Raw genomic sequence first — 18,796 nt, forward strand, 5'->3', positions numbered from 1 at the left:
GAGGGAGTTTGCAGGCTCCTATGTCTTTGCAGATTCAAACTTTTTGGCTTTTTCTTTCTGTTTTATGCCCCCTTTGCAACAGTAAATAAACAAATAGTGTTTAACATGTGCTTCCCTGGAGAATGAAACCAGCTGGCCTGGCCGTCAAGGTGTGGGAGATGAGACGCAGTACAATAGGTTCTGTTATTTCAGTTTGGAGACCAGCTGCTGAGACGACCATGCAGGAGGGGTGCCTCAGAGCCACACTTTACACACAAAGCAGCAGAGTCTTTATCCCAGCTTCAAGTCTTGGCAATTGATTTTTCTCTTCAAGTCTGCTCACCAACTTGACGTTTAAGCACCTGATTAACTTCAAGCATGAGGATTCACTTCTCCAGACTTATTATTCTTATCTCTATACAAAGGATTTAGGCCTAATGGCTCAGACCTGGTTTGAGCCCTGAAAGTGTGGCTAGTCTGAATTGAGATACCAAAATACACACTAGATTTGGAAGACTTAGTGAGAAAAAAATATATATATCTCCTTAATATTTTTGTATTGATTATGTGTTGACTTACGTTTTGGATATTATTTTAGATACACTGGTTTAAATCAAATGTATTGTTAAAATTAGTTTTACTTGTTTCTTTTTACTTTCATATTTTGGCTACTGGAAAATTTTAAATTACATATGTGGCTCACATTAAATACCTATGAAGAGACTGGTTTAGACTCTAAAGGCACTGTGGTATACTGAGAGTGCCTAAGACCTACTGGCAAAAAAAAAAAAAAAAAATTGAAATCAAGTTTCTGATTTTACCACTTCCTAAGGTAAGTCACTCAAGAACAAATCCCAACTTTTCCATTGACCTCAGACAAGTTATTAGATCTCTCTGTGCCTCAAGTTTCTTTCATCAGTAAAATGAATCCTAATACCTACCTTACGATGTTTTATAGAAATCAAATAAGTTAATAAATGCGAAGAACAATACCTGTAACATTATAAGCACCATATAACTATTAATTACTCATATCTCTAAACTTGTTTTTTTATTACCTTAAGAGAAGGATAGATACTTCACAGAATGAAATTAGAATCTGCTCTAATCGTGTATTTAAAATTAATTTAGGGGCTCCTGGGTGGCTCAATCGGTTGGGTGTCCGACTTAGGCTAAGGTCATGATCTTGCAGCTCATGAGTTCGAGCCCCATGTCAGGCTCTGTGCTGACAGCTCAGAGCCTGGAGCCTGCTTTGAATTCTGTGTCTCCCTTTCTCTCTGCCCCAACGCACTAACATTCTGTCTCTGTCTCTCTCAAAAATAAATAAACATTAAAAAAATTTTTTTTAATAAAATTACTTTATAAATCATAAAAACTGGGTAAATATTAGTATCTGCTCAGCTCTAAAAGTCATTAAATCTATGCACGCCTGATAGTGATGACACAGTTTCAGTTCTCCAGGGTAAATATGAGTTCAACATTCATACCCCCTCATCCTAAATTGTCAGTAGGTTGGCCTACTGTGCATATTTTTGTATCTTATTAAGACTATGCTGAGAATGACCTTTTAGTAAAACATCAGAAGAGCTCAGGACTGATGCCAACTTTATTCTCAAAGTCATGTTTACACACATATATCAGGGCATTTAACTTGCTCTCTCAATAATTTTGATACTGCAGAGTTTTTAAGTTGACATGAGACTTTCCAGAATATACTTGTACTTCAGAAGTATTTGAGGGTTCCTGTGTGGCTCAGTTGGTTACGTGACCAATTCTTGATTTTGGCTCAGGTCATGATCTCCTGGTTTGTGAGTTCAAGCCCCATGTCAGGCTCTGCGCTGATTCAAGGAGCCTGCCTGGGGTTCTCTCTCTCCCCCTCTCTCTGTCCCTTCCCCTACTTGCTCTCTCGCGCTCTCTCTCTCTCTCTCAAAATAAACAAAAACATTTGCTTAAAAAAAGAAGTATTTGAACATATTGCAAGAAAAGATTTCAGGCACGATATATGGCAAACTCCTGAGGATAAGGAAGAGATTATTTTTTTAATTTCTTTTCAAAATACCATGCATACTTGGAGATTTATTGGAATAATAGATGTAAAAGAAAAAGCATTTAATTCTTAGGATGATTTTTTTCAATGAAAAATTTTTTTTCATTTATTTCACTAATAGTTACTAAGTGTCTATTATGTGCTGGGCACTGTTCTAGGTACCAGGGACATAAAGATAATCAACATAGACAGAAATTTTGCCTTCATGAGGGTATGCAGTAACAAAATTATTGAGAAAGCAAGTTAAATATCAAACATATGTGTATATATAACAAAGTTAGATGGTTATATTGGTATGCATCAATCCTGAGCTTTTTTACTTTTTACTAAAACATCATTTTGAACTTAGTCTGCAAGTAGAATCAAAAATTCAGTCCATCTCTTCACTAAGTGTTGGTGTCTGTATGATCTTCTGCAGTAATAAGACTCATCATGAACCCCCAGCAAGAATCTCACCTATTCAATGCCAGATGGCAGAAAAGCAAACCGTTTATAGAGCAGATTACAAGTAGGCTATATACAAAAGTGCTGTCTCCACATGATTCCTAGGCTTTCAACCAAGTGCCAAGGATTTATGTGCTTAATTCCCATTAGAATTTATGAGAATTAATAGAGCATGAATGGGAAAAAAAAGATCCTTAACTGAAAAGTAAAATCTTGAAGACCCTCAAGATAAAAGTTCAAATTTTGCACATATTTTTGATAAGAGTCTTTTGAAGTTAAATTTTAGAACTGTTTAGATTGTAAGTGGGGGACAGATTAGGCATGTGCTGATTTGATTTGGCTTAACGGAGGTGCAATATTGGAAAGGTGCAGTGGAAAACATTCCCTGGGCTGGGATTCTACAGGCCAACTAGGTTTTAGTCTGTAGCTCAAGAACTTATAAACTTTCTGGGTGCAGAAAGGCCAATGTACATGAACGTGTTTTGTATAATGCTAAGCAGAAAATACTCCAGAGCCTGTATCCAGGACATATCTGAATGAGTAAATACCTAATTGATGGAGAATTTTTAATTTCATATGATAGAGTTGTTGTTTTTAATTAACTGACTAGATTTACTGTGAAAGAAATGAAAGAAACCCATGATTCCCTTGAAAGAAACCTGCTAAAAAAACAAAAACAAAAACAAAAACAAAAAACAAAACAAAAACTGGAGCTTAAAAAGAGCCATGGTTGTCAAGGGATTTAATATCAGCCAGACAAAATGACAGCAGTCCTGCCCTTGTATACCGGCAATAGTAACTAAAGCAGACACTACACTAGCTAATGCCACCAGAAATTGCTACATTAAGAATTCTCACAGGAAAACAAATTATTTCCCTGGAGGCTTACTACTGGTCTTCATCCCTCCAGCTTATTTAAGACAACTGCTTGCCCAAACAATCAGCAACTACTTCTCAAAATGTTAGAATCATACCTCTATTCTACAGTTTTAATTGGGATTAGATGATATGAAATCCATAGTCAAAAATATTTCAAGTATTAGAATTCTTGGCATAGAAACACTTGCACATCCACCTCTTAGCCTGTTCACCGGCCCAACTCTATGCAGCACAGTAACATTCCAAGAGATGATGGGTAATAGACAGAAGTACAAATTATAGAGTTTGTAGACGTAAGGTATGTTGTATTTTGAGTCTTTATAAACAAGGCTCACATGTGTCATAATACATGCATACAACAGTATTCCTTATACTCCATGGAAATGCTTAATGATCCCTCAACAATACCCACGCCAGAAAACAACTGCTGTTAATCACATACCAACTGCCAATACAAAACTCCATAATTCTAGATCAGGTAAAGGAGAAAGGCAATCCTGACCAGGTTCTTCTACACAGTGAAATTGTGTACACCCAGCCCTAGTCATCACTGCCTTCTGAAAATGAGCTACCGTCCTGTTTCAAGTTGTTGGAATCATTGTCCTATGTCCTCCTTGTTCCAGAGATTACAAACTCTATCATCAGCTCTGGCCTTTGTTCAAGCTAAGAGGACTTAAAGAGTGATTTGGCTCGTAGCTTTTTTATTGTATTCAATTAGTAAGATGAATCAGCACTATTTGATACAAGAACTTCTTATATTCAGCTCTAATTTATGCTTGGTAAAGAAGGGAAAGAAATATCTTCTAAAAAGAAGACAAAAAGCAAGGAATATAATCCAGATTTTTACCTAAGAGTAACATCATCCTTGTGAAGTCTTTTTCCAAGTAGCTAACTGGCCAGTTTCTATTTCAACCCCTTTCCTGTTTGTCCTATAGATAATTGTGAATAACCCATAGGCAAAACTAGAGCAGAGGGTATTCATCATTTAAGATTTTCTTTTTTATATTATTGAGCTTTTTTACTTCTGTACTGATAAATGACTTTCAATTTTGTTTTCAGCATATACCACCCTTTTGGCTATTAAAAAACTAATTATCAGAAGTCCTAAGCCAGATAAAAGCTGCAGATATTATGTCACATACCTGAGCACCAGGTTAGGGACTCAAAGCATAAGATATCTGCCCTCGGCTTACAATCTGCATGGGAGTCATTAAGTTACTAGAAACTGGTCTGAAATTACTGAATAGTAAGCCAAATAAAGAATCATGTAAATTCTAATGTAATAAAGCAAAGAAGCAAACAAAATTCCCACAAATCCAGAGTAAATCCTTGGCCAAGAAAACTTTCTGCCCATAACATAAATACTTATCCCAAGCTTATTAAATTAAGAAAAAAATAAGAGTTCACTTGGAGCCTGTGTCATTGTTTTTTATTTCATTTTCTTTTATATCCTCCTCATAGTGCCCAACACACACACTTTATGTGGTAGATTTATAATCACACATTCAAACAAAAATGTGTGGAGTGCCCTCTCTGTGCCCGGTTCTGTTTGGGCACCAGGGAGGAACAGGGCAAACAAAATAAGACAATGTCTGTATTCTCGTAGGGTTCATATTCCAGCTGAGACTAAGAGTTTGCTAGGTGACTGAAATAATGCTGCCCCAGAACCTATTCTTAAATCCTTTTTCATGTAAAATCAGGCAGATAATATCACACTTTTACTCTTAACAAGTGTTAACCAAGTTTAACTAGTAACCATGTTTTTGAGATATGGGAATTTTGTTTTGTCTTTTGAAGGATTACTCTGTAAAGAGAAAATTATGAAGTTTAAAGAATTAGGAGAAATGAAAGTAGAAGAGCTAACCAGAAAATCAGAATGCAGGACTGGACAGTTAATATGGGAAGCTCTTAAATTAGAATTTAAATTAACATTCTTTACTTTCAGCCATGTTTTAATTATGCCCATTTGTCAAAAAGCTAAACACCACAAAAGCTTAAATAACCATAATCTGCTCATATTATCATATAACTGGTGCTCATAATAATTGTCTTAATGCACTGTAAGACTGAAGTAACCTCTGAATAATCAAAGAAAAAATGTCCTATATGTCCTGAGTTTTAAAAATTATATTGCATTTTTATTCCGTGAAAATTTACAATCCACGTAAAATATGTATGACTCTCCATTAACCTGAATATTAAATTAAATTTTCCATTCCTTAATCATTTTACCAACACTTACTTTGCCTTCCCATCTCTTCCCAATACATATTCACACACGCAATCATACACACATTCATACACACAAACACACACACACACACACCACCCACTCTCAAGCCACACCCACACAGGTCACTTTGCTGTTTTCATGGTTAAGACTGACTTCATTTAAAAAAAATAAAGGTAAAAGGTAATGAGATCCTTTCAAATATTTTAATAGAACAAGGCTTTTGATAAAAGCACTGAAGTTTTACCAGACATTAGTAGGGAAACTTGCATTTGCTGTGTTCATTCACAGTATCATATTTAAATAATGTATAATAGAAGAAGAGTTTTAAAGACTTCTAGAAGAAGAAGGCATGCTATACTTACTTAAATAACTATCACTTGGTTCTTAAAACATCAAGGGAATTCATTAAAATCTTTATTATCAAGATAGTGCTGTCATTAATAGCAAAATATTTCTTAGCCTGACTTTATAAATCTTTAAGTCTGCACCCCTCACTTATTAATCCCTTGAGTCTATGACACTGATGTTCCTCCTTCTCAGTTTTTCTGTTTCTGATTCTTCCATGTACCTTCCTGTTTCTTAAATGCAGGCATTCCCTTCATTTTTCAGTTTTCCGAAAGGAAGGAGAATGGGCATGTGGGTTGTTTTGTTTGTTTGTTTGTTTGTTTTTGGTTTCTTGTTTTTTTGATCTATTTACCTCAACCTTCTCTCTCAACAATATATTCCTTGGCAATGTCGCCCAACACTTACCCTAGCTCTACCATCATCTCTGTGTACTTCCTAAATTTGGGCTCTTCACTTCCAACCACATATATGACAACAATACTCGAATGTTCCACCAGCATTTCACATTCAATATGTCTGAAATTAACTCAGAATCTTCCCTACCAAACCAATGCTCTCTTTTTTAACTTATGCTCTCCCAGTTAATGGTGTCTCCTCCCAGCTCCCCAAGCTCCAGACCTTAGATTACTTTGCAATCTCCTTTGCTTCCCTTTATTTAATCACTTGATTAATATATATATATATATATATATATATATATATATATATGGCTTCTACTTCCTCTTAACAATCAGATCCACCCCTTTGTTTCTGTTCATTCCACACCCTCCGCTTATACCATCAGGCTTTCCCTACATTGATGCAACTACCTGCACACAGGTCCTATCTTTTGATTTTTCATTTCTTGCAAGCTCTAGCACTATGACTCCTACAGAGTAGAACGTCAACAAATATTTGTTAAAAGAATTCAATAAAGGAATACATTTTCAGAAAGAAGGGAATGGTCAGCATAAAGGTCAGAGAAGGTAAATCACTAGATTTTCAAAAGCCTGGATCTTAAATTAAAGAGAAGGTCTTAGAGATGCTAGCCTTAGAATTAAAAATGAATTATATTAACACTTTGAAACCTGTTTTGTGACAGAGTAGAGAGAAAAATCTAACAAATGAACTTTTTAGCATTTTGGAAAGGAACATGCCAGATTCTTAATCTTTATAAAACTCATTAAAATTCTGAAGAAATCTCACTGTTTGAGGTGTTCACCATTACAGTGATTCCTAACTCCCGAGGCACGATATTTAATATCTGGTGGCAGTTTTGGGGTCTAGAGTATTCTTTCACGATGTTGTTCCCCAAGTAGGTGGAGCACAGAGCCCTTGAAACCCTGTTACTTAGATGTCTCTATGAAAAAGGTCAGTTTTTGCCACAGACTAGGAGGTGAAACCCATTATCAAAAGTAAATACATAATCTCCCTTTCTGTTGGTCACTTTTTCCAGGTTAGTGAAATTTTTAAATAAGTTCTTAGAAAATGTTTTTATGTAAGTCCCTAATGGGAGACTTTCTTATCAAAATAACTTCCAGAACATTTATAAAAAGTCTCTTTTTCATGCATAGTTTTAGATTTTGGTATGAATTGAGAGTACCAGAGATACATGTTTTTGAAGTTTTAAAGAAAAGCTTTCAGGGGCGCCTGGGTGGCGCAGTTGGTTAAGCGTCCGACTTCAGCCAGGTCACGATCTCGCGGTCCGGGAGTTCGAGCCCCGCGTCAGGCTCTGGGCTGATGGCTCAGAGCCTGGAGCCTGTTTCCGATTCTGTGTCTCCCTCTCTCTCTGCTCCTCCCCCGTTCATGCTCTGTCTCTCTCTGTCCCAAATAAATAAATAAACGTTGAAAAACAAAATTAAAAAAAAAAAAAAAAAGAAAAGCTTTCAGTGGGAAGGGCAGCACTTTAAATGAATGATTAAAAATCTTTTCTTAGAACATTTTATCCTAGCCTAACTTCTCTGCATTTGTCAAGGATTGGTTACTCCCTGACACACTTTTTTACATAAACAATGCGTGGAACAAAAATACCATATTTGCCCATCATGAGATGTGCATCACTTGGAAAGATCTGATGTGTCTAATTTTGAGAAGATAATCGGTGCTTTAAATAAAATTGGGTGTATTTATAAGAACCAAATTAAGCAAATTACATTGGTCTTCCTAATGCACTGATCAATTAGAGTTAATGTAATATGCCAAGAACTTGAAAACCTTTAGACTCCTTCAAACCCAGGTGTATAATATTTCGCTGTGGTTTGTTCTGTCCCTTTACTCCTAACGTTACAATTTTTCTAGGTTTGGTGATGTAAGAAACAAAAACAAAATTAGCTAAGAACAAGTAAGGTTATAATCTGACCCATTTGAAGCAACAGCTTTACATTTAAGAATTTATAGATGATATGAAATTTTGTCAGCTGTTAAATACATTTTTAAAAATTCCTATTGATTGAAGATGCAGACTTCCATGTTTTCTCCAGTGGAGTTAATGAACTGAATGGAAAATATCTCATTAATATCTTGAGCCCCCTTGTGAGGCAAGAAAATGACACTCTCATCTAACAGCTGGAAAAGCTGAAGAACTAGTGGATGAAACAGCTCTCAATTGCAAAGGAAAATAATAGTTCTAATACCATACCCTGAGATGTAGATATGAAAGAATATTGCATACACACATACTCCCTCTCTTATTTTTAAGGAATCAATACCTGCATCTTAAAGTCTGAAGATAGTTAAACCCTTGGATCTTGGCCCTATACCTTTTGGCAGAGTAAATTATTGCCTCATGGCCTGGCAGTGCAGTTGCCCTTTTAATTTACTTTTAAATAGCTTTTCCCTAATCCATAACTAAGATCTGGCCAATCATGATTCTTCAGTAAACTTTTTAAAAATATCTTATTCTAAAGATATTTTAACTGTAAAATTTCAGGAAATAATAACTCTTTGCAAGGTACATTGAGACACTAATTGGGAAGTAAAACAGAACAAATTTGCTTTGATTTGTAGTTTCACAAAAATGAATTTGACATTTCACTTAAAATTTGCAAACCATCATATAGTTTTGCACTCTTCTGAATTTATTTGTTTTGCAAAAAAGTGGAATGTTTCACTTGAATGGAAATGCCCTTAAGTTACTTCCAGTATTGCTGTAGGATTGATTTTTCTAGGTTAAGGGAATGCAAAAGTTAGGTGTTTTATATTCCCCCTTTTTTTTTTTATCTTTTTAAACAAATCATTATCTTTTTTTCTTAAATGGGTTTAGGACATCCCCAAACAAATCAGGAAAATGTAACATCATTTCACTATTACCAACATAGGGCTTTGTGTAATGACTGTGACACCATGACAGTGAAGTATTCATTTTTAAGCTTTAAACAGAGAAGGCTTTACCTCAGTGTGTCCAATAGAAATACAATATGTAAATTAACCCATATTATCTGTATGCTGATTGGCTTGAGTTCCCCCGAATGTCACAATCTCACCACCCAGCAATGAGGTATTTTACTGCTGTCTGGAGATCAAATTATTACTGTAGAGAAGGTCTTTATTTTTCTGTTTCATTAACAGATTATTATAAAGCAATAAGCAAGCGGGAGGAGAAGCAGACGTTTCACACTGGGAATTGATGAAAGCATATCTGTTCGTTTTTTGGAGGTGGGGAGTTGTTTAAAATCTTATAACACCCCCACAAACAAAACTCTTCGGAAATGGTAAAATAAGGAAATGCATGATTCCAGAGACATCCCTAAGCACTCAGTTGTCAGGCTATGTGGTGCCTTGTGATATCATCGGACCTTTTGGATGGGTGTAAGTTTTATGAATTCGTTATATTCCTAGTATTTTTCTTCTGTAAAAACAAAGGGGGAGGGAAAGGAAACTCACACACACAACTGCTTTGACATTACCAATGTATTGGTCAGCAGTACTTGCAAGAAAGAAAAAGAAAGGCTTTTGCTTGGTGGGGTGGAATGCAAGGAATAGTCACTTAAAATTTTTGTAAACCTGATTCTATCATCATATTCGTTATGGTAAAATGCATGTAAATCATTTTGCAGTTGTCCTCTGAACTTAGCTTCTCCCTACTTAACACATATTTGCGTGCATTTGAGAATAGAGGATGACTAACAAAGACAGGGCTGCCCCTAACCTGCTTTCTTCCCTCCTTCCCCATTGACAAGATTTTTCTTGACTGCGCTTTTAAAAATATATATATTTAATTTCTATTTTTTCTTTCTTTCTTTCTTTTTTTCTCCCAGCTAACCTGCAAATGCAAAGGTCAGCTGAGGAAATCATTAAAGAGGAATTCTAAAAGAAGCTTCCAAAGCGTTGGACCACCCTAAAAGAGAAAGGAAGGAAATGTTCGGGGAAGGCTAGGGTTCCGGGTAGCTGAAGAAGGGGGCGAGCGCCCCCGACACCGTGGCTTCTCCCGTCGCTGCCCTAAGGGAACAGGGTGGGCCTGAGGTCCTGAACAAGCCTTTCCAAGCCCCCACTTCAAATGTGGGGAGGGAAAAGTTCAGAAGCAGCCACAAGGGGACAAAAGCCTCATTTTGCCAGTTCAACAGGACAGGACATCCAATAAACAGGGCCAGCTCTGGAAACGGGTCGAGGCTCCCGTTAGCTCCACAGAGCCCGAAGCAGCCCCTGCCGCCGCCCTCGCCGCCCTCGCCGCCCTCGCCGCCGCCGCCGCCGCCGCCGCCGCCGCCGCCGCGGCCCCTGCGTTACTGGGGGAGACGGTGCCGCTGCGACAGGGGAGGACGCGGCTGGAGCTCAAGGAGGCTCCAGCGCGCAGGCGCCGCCGAGCCCTGCCTGGATGCTCAGTCAAGGCACTAAGGCAAAAAAAAAAATCAGCAATTTATAGAAAGAAGAAGCTATAGTCTGTCGGGATATCCAACACCAACAGGTAGGAGGATATACTCTCGGTTAAGTTTTGGGGGAGGGGGGCGCACAGTGTTGATGAAACTGCAGGTTCACCGGCACCGAGCCCTCCCTGAGGTTTTTTGTTTTTTGTTTTTTTGACAATAAACTGCATAATGGAAGTACATTCAGACAATGCATCTTCAGTAGGGCTTATTGAGAGCTCCATTTCTGGAAAGCGTTGCAAGACTGAGGAATATCAGACTGCGAATCACCGGGAACAGTTCCCTTGCAGCACAGAAGCAATCTCTCTCCCCATCTTCGCGTATGTAATGCATGTCTCTCTCCCCCTCCCCCTCCTCCACCCCACATTATAAATCCAGGGGTGGCGGATTTCAGGTTTCGTAATGTTGCATGATGTGATCGGTATTTACCCGGGGATGTACCGGTGGGGAAATTAAAATCATCGAACGCAGTTTTGCCTGGGCTTCCATCAGCATATTCCGGGCTAGTGAGAAGTGGCAAAGGGAACATGCTTCTTGGGAATAACAGAGGAAGCCGATTTTCCTGGTGTGGCTCTCAGGCACCTAGGAGACAATGTGCATTTTGTTTGAAAATGAAGCCACTTGCGATTTGCCACAAAGATTATCAGTGTAAATAGGAAAGGCTTAATTGCCCAAGAAATACAGGTTCATGTTAAATTCATTTGAATCCAGGCAGCCAAGGTTTACAAATGGAAGTGCATTATTCCTCTGGGTGTGTTTCCCTGGCCAATATTTACATTAACCATTTTTAATAATCATGTGGGTTTAAAAGAGAAAAGATTTACCAAAAATGGGGGGTAGGGTGTGGAGGAAAAGACAAAAGATTAAATCACATCATATCCTGGATAAGTTCCTGTTAATTTCGAAATCTAGTGTTGAAATTATGCTTTAAGATGAATCAACAAATACTCTTACAATGTGCAGCATGAATAGTGGCACTTGAGTTAAAAGACATATTTTGCAAGGGCTCTTTGGATCCATATCAGCAGAAAAGCTCCCTGTAAAACACTGACAGATACTAACAGAACTCAAATAAATGTAGGTATTCTCATCTCTGTCTCCTATTAGCAATCTTGTAGATTCCATTGCAACATTAGTGATTAATTCCTGGACTGGCATATTTTATGATTGTGGAACATTTTATTCCTTCTGTCTTAAAGGTACCCAATCAAATTTATGTTCTCCAAAATGGGGACATTTTTAAATTCATCTAGTTCAGAAAACTAAACCAGCCAATTCTCTGAAATCTCAAGCAAAAATAGTTACTAAAGCAAATAATATTATTCAAAATGAAAACTTTATTTGCTTCCCCATAAATGAACAGCTTTGTGTTAGCACTGCCTGACATCATTACTTGTTAACTTAAGAACTGATAGCTCATTTTTTTTCCAGATATTCTGATGGCAAATCAAATGGAAGAAAAGAGGAAGCATGACTGCAGATCGCATCAATTCTCTTTGTGGATTACATTTTCAGTAAAATGTATGGATCTATCTTTTCCTTGTTCTTATATCTAGATCATGAGACTTGACTGAGGCTGTATCTTTATCCTCCATCCATCTATGGCGAACTATAGCCATGCAGCTGACAACATTTTGCAAAATCTCTCTCCTCTAACAGCCTTTCTGAAACTGACTTCCTTGGGTTTCATAATAGGAGTCAGCGTGGTGGGCAACCTTCTGATCTCCATTTTGCTAGTGAAAGATAAGACCTTGCATAGAGCACCTTACTACTTCCTGTTGGATCTTTGTTGTTCAGATATCCTCAGATCTGCAATTTGTTTCCCATTTGTATTCAACTCAGTCAAAAATGGCTCTACCTGGACTTATGGGACTCTGACTTGCAAAGTGATTGCCTTTCTGGGGGTTTTGTCCTGTTTCCACACTGCTTTCATGCTCTTCTGCATCAGCGTCACCAGATACTTAGCTATCGCCCATCACCGCTTCTATACAAAGAGGCTGACCTTTTGGACGTGTCTGGCTGTGATCTGCATGGTGTGGACTCTGTCTGTGGCCATGGCATTCCCCCCAGTTTTAGATGTGGGCACTTACTCATTCATTAGGGAGGAAGATCAATGTACCTTCCAACACCGCTCCTTCAGGGCTAATGATTCCTTAGGATTTATGCTGCTCCTTGCTCTCATCCTCCTAGCCACACAGCTTGTCTACCTCAAGCTGATATTTTTTGTCCACGACAGAAGGAAAATGAAGCCAGTCCAGTTTGTAGCAGCAGTCAGCCAGAACTGGACTTTTCATGGCCCTGGAGCCAGTGGCCAGGCAGCTGCCAATTGGCTAGCAGGATTTGGAAGGGGTCCCACACCACCCACCTTGCTGGGCATCAGGCAAAATGCAAACACCACGGGCAGAAGAAGGCTCTTGGTCTTAGATGAGTTCAAAATGGAGAAAAGAATCAGCAGAATGTTCTATATAATGACTTTTCTCTTCCTAACCTTGTGGGGCCCATACCTGGTGGCCTGTTATTGGAGAGTTTTTGCAAGAGGGCCTGTAGTACCAGGGGGATTTCTAACAGCCGCTGTCTGGATGAGTTTTGCCCAAGCAGGAATCAATCCTTTTGTCTGCATTTTCTCCAACAGGGAGCTGAGGCGCTGTTTCAGCACAACCCTTCTTTACTGCAGAAAATCCAGGTTACCAAGGGAACCTTACTGTGTTATATGAAGGAGCATCTGGAAATCTTTAGCCTTGTGAAACACTAACCTTCTCTGCTAAGCAATTGTGGCCTGTAGCCATATCTTGAGAAGAAAATCAAGAAGGGGATCAGCAATTATAAGGATTTGGGCAACATTCTGCAGTCTTTGCAATAGTTCACCTATAATCCTATTTTAAATCTCAGAGTGATCCTGCTGACTGCCGGCGAAGGTTTGTAATTAAGAAAGGACTGAACCACTGCCCTAAGTTTCTTTACGTGGTTGAAAACTAGATAATGAAAGTAGCAGGTGCTAAGTATCAGTGCTAAATGCTGTGTATATCACTACTTATGAAAAAAAAAAACATCAAAAAAAAAACCAATTAGCATTGGACATCTTAATAAACTAAGTTGACATGAGGTAAATGTGTTGATAAAAACTAATTTTAGAAGTTTGAAGACTTTAAAACATTTCATACTATTATTGTTTTGCAAAGACTAAAATATTTGGGGACTTAAAGTACTGTAATCCACTAAAGACGTGCCATGAATTATTGGATTATCACACTTTTAAAAATTCGCCTTGTAAGTTTTGGGGAGTATTCCAAAGCAGTATATTGGTTCCAATTAGAGTTTACTCTTTTTTTTTTGTATTAATACATTACTATTTCTAAATGCCACTTTCCTTACCTACTAGTGAAATTGCTAGCATTGAACTGTACTATGTGGTTTTGGTTGATTTGGTATAAAGTTTTTCCAATTCATTTATATTTTACAAATGCTAGATATTGGTCTGGGAGGCAACATTAATGGTACCAACTGGTCACAACTGAACAGTTTTAATAATGCAGAATAAACACATGTTGCCTTAAAGGGTTATCTAGTATCTTTCATCTTATTTAGCATTGGAGCAAATAGTCAAGGGAAATCGAATTAGTAACTGGTCATGGTCATGCAACTGGAAGTGCATGGACGATCATTTAATACTCTTTTTCCTTTTTCCTCACATGGTTTGAAAATTAAGGTGCACATCACTGGGATAATGAGATTTTCTTCCGAGGTGTGCTACCCATTCTAGTGTGTTCTAAGAAGCGGGCAGTTGATGTATGTTTATATTTTGAGTCAGCTGTCAAGGGGAGACCACAGCCTTAGTATGACATCCTGCACAATTTGTGAAGCGTTTATTCTACTGAAGGCACAGTCTTGTTTCTACTTTCTGCACATTCAGTGTATTGGTCGTTTAAATTATTTCAGTTTTAACTTGTGAAAGCTTATAATATGATTTCTGGTATTTTAGAAATACATTAGAGTCTGTGAGTCTCATTCTTTAAGATACAGATGTGTGAATTTCAATATAAAGTTGCATTTGCCAAAATTTACCCGTGTAGCCTGTTACTTTCCTTGGGATAAATTTTACATTTTTGGCAATTAACAATTTCTTTTGACCTGGGAGGCAAGCACAAACTAGGAAGGCTAGCTTTATTATGGTTTTGCTTTTTGATTTTTGTAGCTATTATATTTTTGAACTGGAAATGCATGAGTAATAGGGAGCATAAAGCTGATAAACTGACAAATAGTATTATCTACAAAAGCATTATTTGATAGTTTATCGTGATTACCCTCTATTTATTCTCTTATAAGGCAGTAATATTTAGAAATATATACCTGCTTAGTTGATTGGTTCATAATTTGAATATAAAAATATCACATTTTAATTTGGATCATAGGAGAAATTTTGGGTTCTAAATATATAACATCTAAGAAGAATAGCTTACGATAACATTATGACAAAACCAGAAAACTTATTGTTTTTGTTTTCCATTGTTTTCATTTGTTTGTTTTTGTTTTTGTTTTTGCCTTTTGGTACTTGAAAAATAAGATTAGGAATCTAATGGAATAGAATTCTTTATTGCTACAGTACTTCTGTAAAGAGAATATCAATATAAATATAAATAAGGAAAAATAAATCACTGGAATGTCTCAATGATATATGCAACTATTCAGTTTTGCTCATGTAAGGACAGCTCAAGCCATGATTTAGCAAGCACTGTGTTTGACCTCATTTTACTTTATACCAAAGTTGGTCAGATCTGAGACAAAGTTTAATGTACAACAGTGAGTTGAATCTAGCAATAAAGGCCCCTCGTTGGTACTAAAATCATTATCCAAAATACAGTAAAGGAATGTTATCAAAAGATATTCTGATAACATTATGTTTCCAACTCAAAATAATTTATAGTAGAAGCATAATTACAATGATTGTATTTATAGAGAACTTTGCTTACGGGATCAGATATCACCAGCAATCAGTAAAACAGTCAGCAATTGTCCTGCAGCCAGAGATCAGGTTTTATTACTACTTGCCTCCATAACATAGACAAGAAAACTGAGGCATATATTAAAGGTGGGGGATTGAAGAGTCAAGAGCAAGAGCCAAGTGAGATTGCCTGACTCCACCTAGATATTTGGAATAACAGATTCCAACCCCTTTGGTAAGTGATCAGTGAATAGTACAGAACCATAGTGACTTTCATTTGAGCCTACTTTTGACTAACTTGGCATTTCAAGTCAAGGGGCAAGCAGTAGGTGAGATACATCCCCAGTTAATCAAGGCCATTCGTAAGTCAATGAGTAATGGCAGCAGTCATATAAAAAGTCTGCTTCAGTAGTATCTTAATGACCAAATCACATTATCTATTTTGGCACCCATTCCAATATTCAGTACTTAAAAATAGTTGGTAACTAATCCAACTTGAAAATATTACTAATCTTCAACCCCTAAAAATATTCCCACTTGGGGAGTTCACTTCCCTGTGAGAAAGGCTCATTATCAATAATAATGTGTTCCTCTTGGACTAATCACGTCTGAGCTGACAGTCTTTAAATTGTTTTCCTTAATAGTGGTGATATGTTTGCATGAATGTGTCTATACTACCTCATCTGGTTCCTTTGGTGCACAGTGGATTTATTTGTGAGAAGCCTGGTTGGAACCAGGCATTCAGTCTGTGACTGTGGAATCCTATGCAGATATTAACTGAGACAGAAGGAGGTGAGTAACTTGCCCAGTTTTCCACAGAGGCCCCATTTAAATAACATAAAATTAACCAAAGTAATTAGAAAAAAATTATTTGTAGGACAGCCTATTGACTGAATCACCTTCAAGTGTTAGCTGGATGGATTTCAACACCAGCATTTTTCACAGGTTAGCTGATTTGTCATTGCTCACACACGGATATGGCTACTTATCCATTTACCTCTACTTCCATGAATGCTACCTGAATTGCTTATTAATTTATTTATTCATTCAACAAATATGTATTGGACACTGGGCGTGGTGCTGGGAGCACAGTGGAAAACAAGACAGAACAGTCTCTCATGAAGATTTCTTAGTCTAGTGGGAACAATTAAACATGTAGTACCAACAAGTTACAAGTGTTACGACAGTAATCATTTCTAAGATGGACTTGGTATTAATGGCCATTAATAGACTGTTCTCCATTTTTCCTTCAGTGCCTTACCTCCTATCTTTTCCCAGTATTCCTTGGGATCTTTTTATATATCATATTCCCTCTATTCAGAGGGAACCTCCTGTTCTGCTCACACTTCATTTAGATGAACCACCATGTTACTTTGGGAACCTGAGTTCCCACGTTTTTAATGCCAAATACACACAATAACGGCAAAACCTGAGTTTTAAAGTTACTCCTGTGTCCTGACTGTCCACTTGCACAAGTGAGATATTTCAGTTCCTTCAAGAAACATGGAGGTGTCTTTTCTTACATGTTCATACCTTCCCACAAGGTAGCTATGAGGATGCCTGGGTAAAGTGTCATCAAAGAAGGCGCTAAGAAGCCAATTCCTGGGGCTCTCCCATGGTGCTCAAGCAACGATGGGAATAACCTGTGAAACAGGGTATATATTCTTTATTGTTAAAGCATGCCACTGCGAAGTTTCTAATGCTCCTTATTGTAGATACCATAAAACTCCCTAACCCCATAATCTGAAAAGTTTGTTTGGCCTCCAGAAGTTATTTCTATTGCAAATACAATTAAACATAATTACAATTATAGAGACCTATTTCTTTTCAGCTAAGCCATGTAATAGTGAGTTGTGTTGTTATGAGGATTACTGTAGGACAGTTTGTAAATAGAACCAAAACTTCTTCTGTGTATTCACCATTAGATAAATTTACTTTGTTCCAGTTTTTTTTTTTACTCTACAGTGTTATTTAAAGAAAAACACACACACACACACAAACAGTTTATATGAATTCCATATTTAAAAAGAAAGGAAAGAAAAGAAGATGATAAATGGTAATGTTTCAAATACTGGTTAAACACATTAATTAAGGTAGATGGTTGCCACAATTGTGGGTTATTTGCAATTCCAAAGTCTTGTGAGTTTGTTTTTCTATGTAAAAATACATCATTTTCATGTTTGTTAATATTATCTTCTAAATGTTTTGAATGGAAATTGCAGGGTCTACCAGGATAATTGTTTATCGCTGACTTTTTTATTGTTGTTATCAAATCTGGGCATGCTAGTGTTCTGTAACTTCCCCCAATTCCCTCAGAAACTCTTTTTTAAACCATATTAAAATGATAGAATTGCTTAATTTTGAGGCACAGGTTCATAATTAGCCTAAATAGTGGTTAAAATGAAGATATTATTTGTAGATGACTGGGATTATTTTTGCCGTAAGTCAAACAGTCAAATAAGTTAAAGGTTTATGGAGAACTTGGGCAACAGAGGGAGAATGGTTTTTTGTTTTTATTTATTTATGTATTTTGGCTAACTGTTTGCCTTATACTGCAATGTAACAGGTTCTAAAAAATGTATTAAGACCAAGAGGCTTTAACTTTATAAAAGGCCTTATTATATAAATAAGGCCTAGTTTTTAAAATGGAGAAGGAGCTTCTATATCATCTCCTTTCTCCAAAGGGATGATGTCCATTAGCTGCTCAAACCTTTTGGGTTAAAAGGCTTTTAAGCCAGTTTTCCTCCCACCAGATCATGAAGTTAATACAAGGGCTGGAGTCCTATAAAAGCCCCGGAAGAAAGCCAAGAGAATATGTTTTCCTCTCAGCAATTGTAGAAAAAGGCCTCAAAAAAAGCTACAGGTGGTTTGGGGCTTGGAATTACTCACACTTGACATTCACGACCAGCCCATAATTCCTTCTGATGCCACTGGACAACATTACCCTCTGAAAGACATACGTTTTTCAAGGTTAACTTGAAGTGGAAAGCAGTTCTTTTTTTTTTTCCTCTGTTTGCTTGGAAAATAATAGATTCTTGACACAAAAATTAAAATTTATGCTGTAATGCACGTCTTGGTTTATGGGGTTTTGA

The 18,796-nt window shown here is 37.2% G+C and overlaps 1 protein-coding gene across 4 annotated transcripts; it reads left to right on the forward strand.

The window, feature by feature from the left end:
* Positions 1-9,411: 9,411 nt before the first annotated feature.
* Positions 9,412-18,062, forward strand: GPR85 (G protein-coupled receptor 85). 4 transcript variants are annotated; one of them, XM_086692208.1, is made up of 4 exons: positions 9,412-9,713; positions 10,163-10,806; positions 10,944-11,085; positions 12,197-18,062. In XM_086692208.1, the coding sequence occupies exon 4, from the start codon at positions 12,367-12,369 to the stop codon at positions 13,477-13,479; it is 1,113 nt and encodes a 370-aa protein (XP_086548334.1). In that variant the 5' UTR covers positions 9,412-9,713; positions 10,163-10,806; positions 10,944-11,085; positions 12,197-12,366; the 3' UTR covers positions 13,480-18,062. The 4 variants fall into 4 exon arrangements, with proteins under 4 accessions (XP_086548334.1, XP_086548325.1, XP_086548339.1 ...); XM_086692199.1 differs by having other exon boundaries at positions 10,968-11,085; XM_086692213.1 differs by having other exon boundaries at positions 10,971-11,085.
* Positions 18,063-18,796: the final 734 nt, after the last annotated feature.

This window comes from Puma concolor, chromosome A2 (assembly GCF_028749965.1).
Source record: "Puma concolor isolate L17-30 chromosome A2, mPumCon1.1.hap2, whole genome shotgun sequence".
In the NCBI taxonomy this organism is placed as follows: Eukaryota; Metazoa; Chordata; class Mammalia; order Carnivora; family Felidae; genus Puma; species Puma concolor.

Excerpts from the sequence above, each read along its gene's own strand:
- GPR85 (XM_086692208.1), top strand. The coding sequence starts at position 12,367 with ATGGCGAACTATAGCCATGCAGCTGACAACATTTTGCAAAATCTCTCT.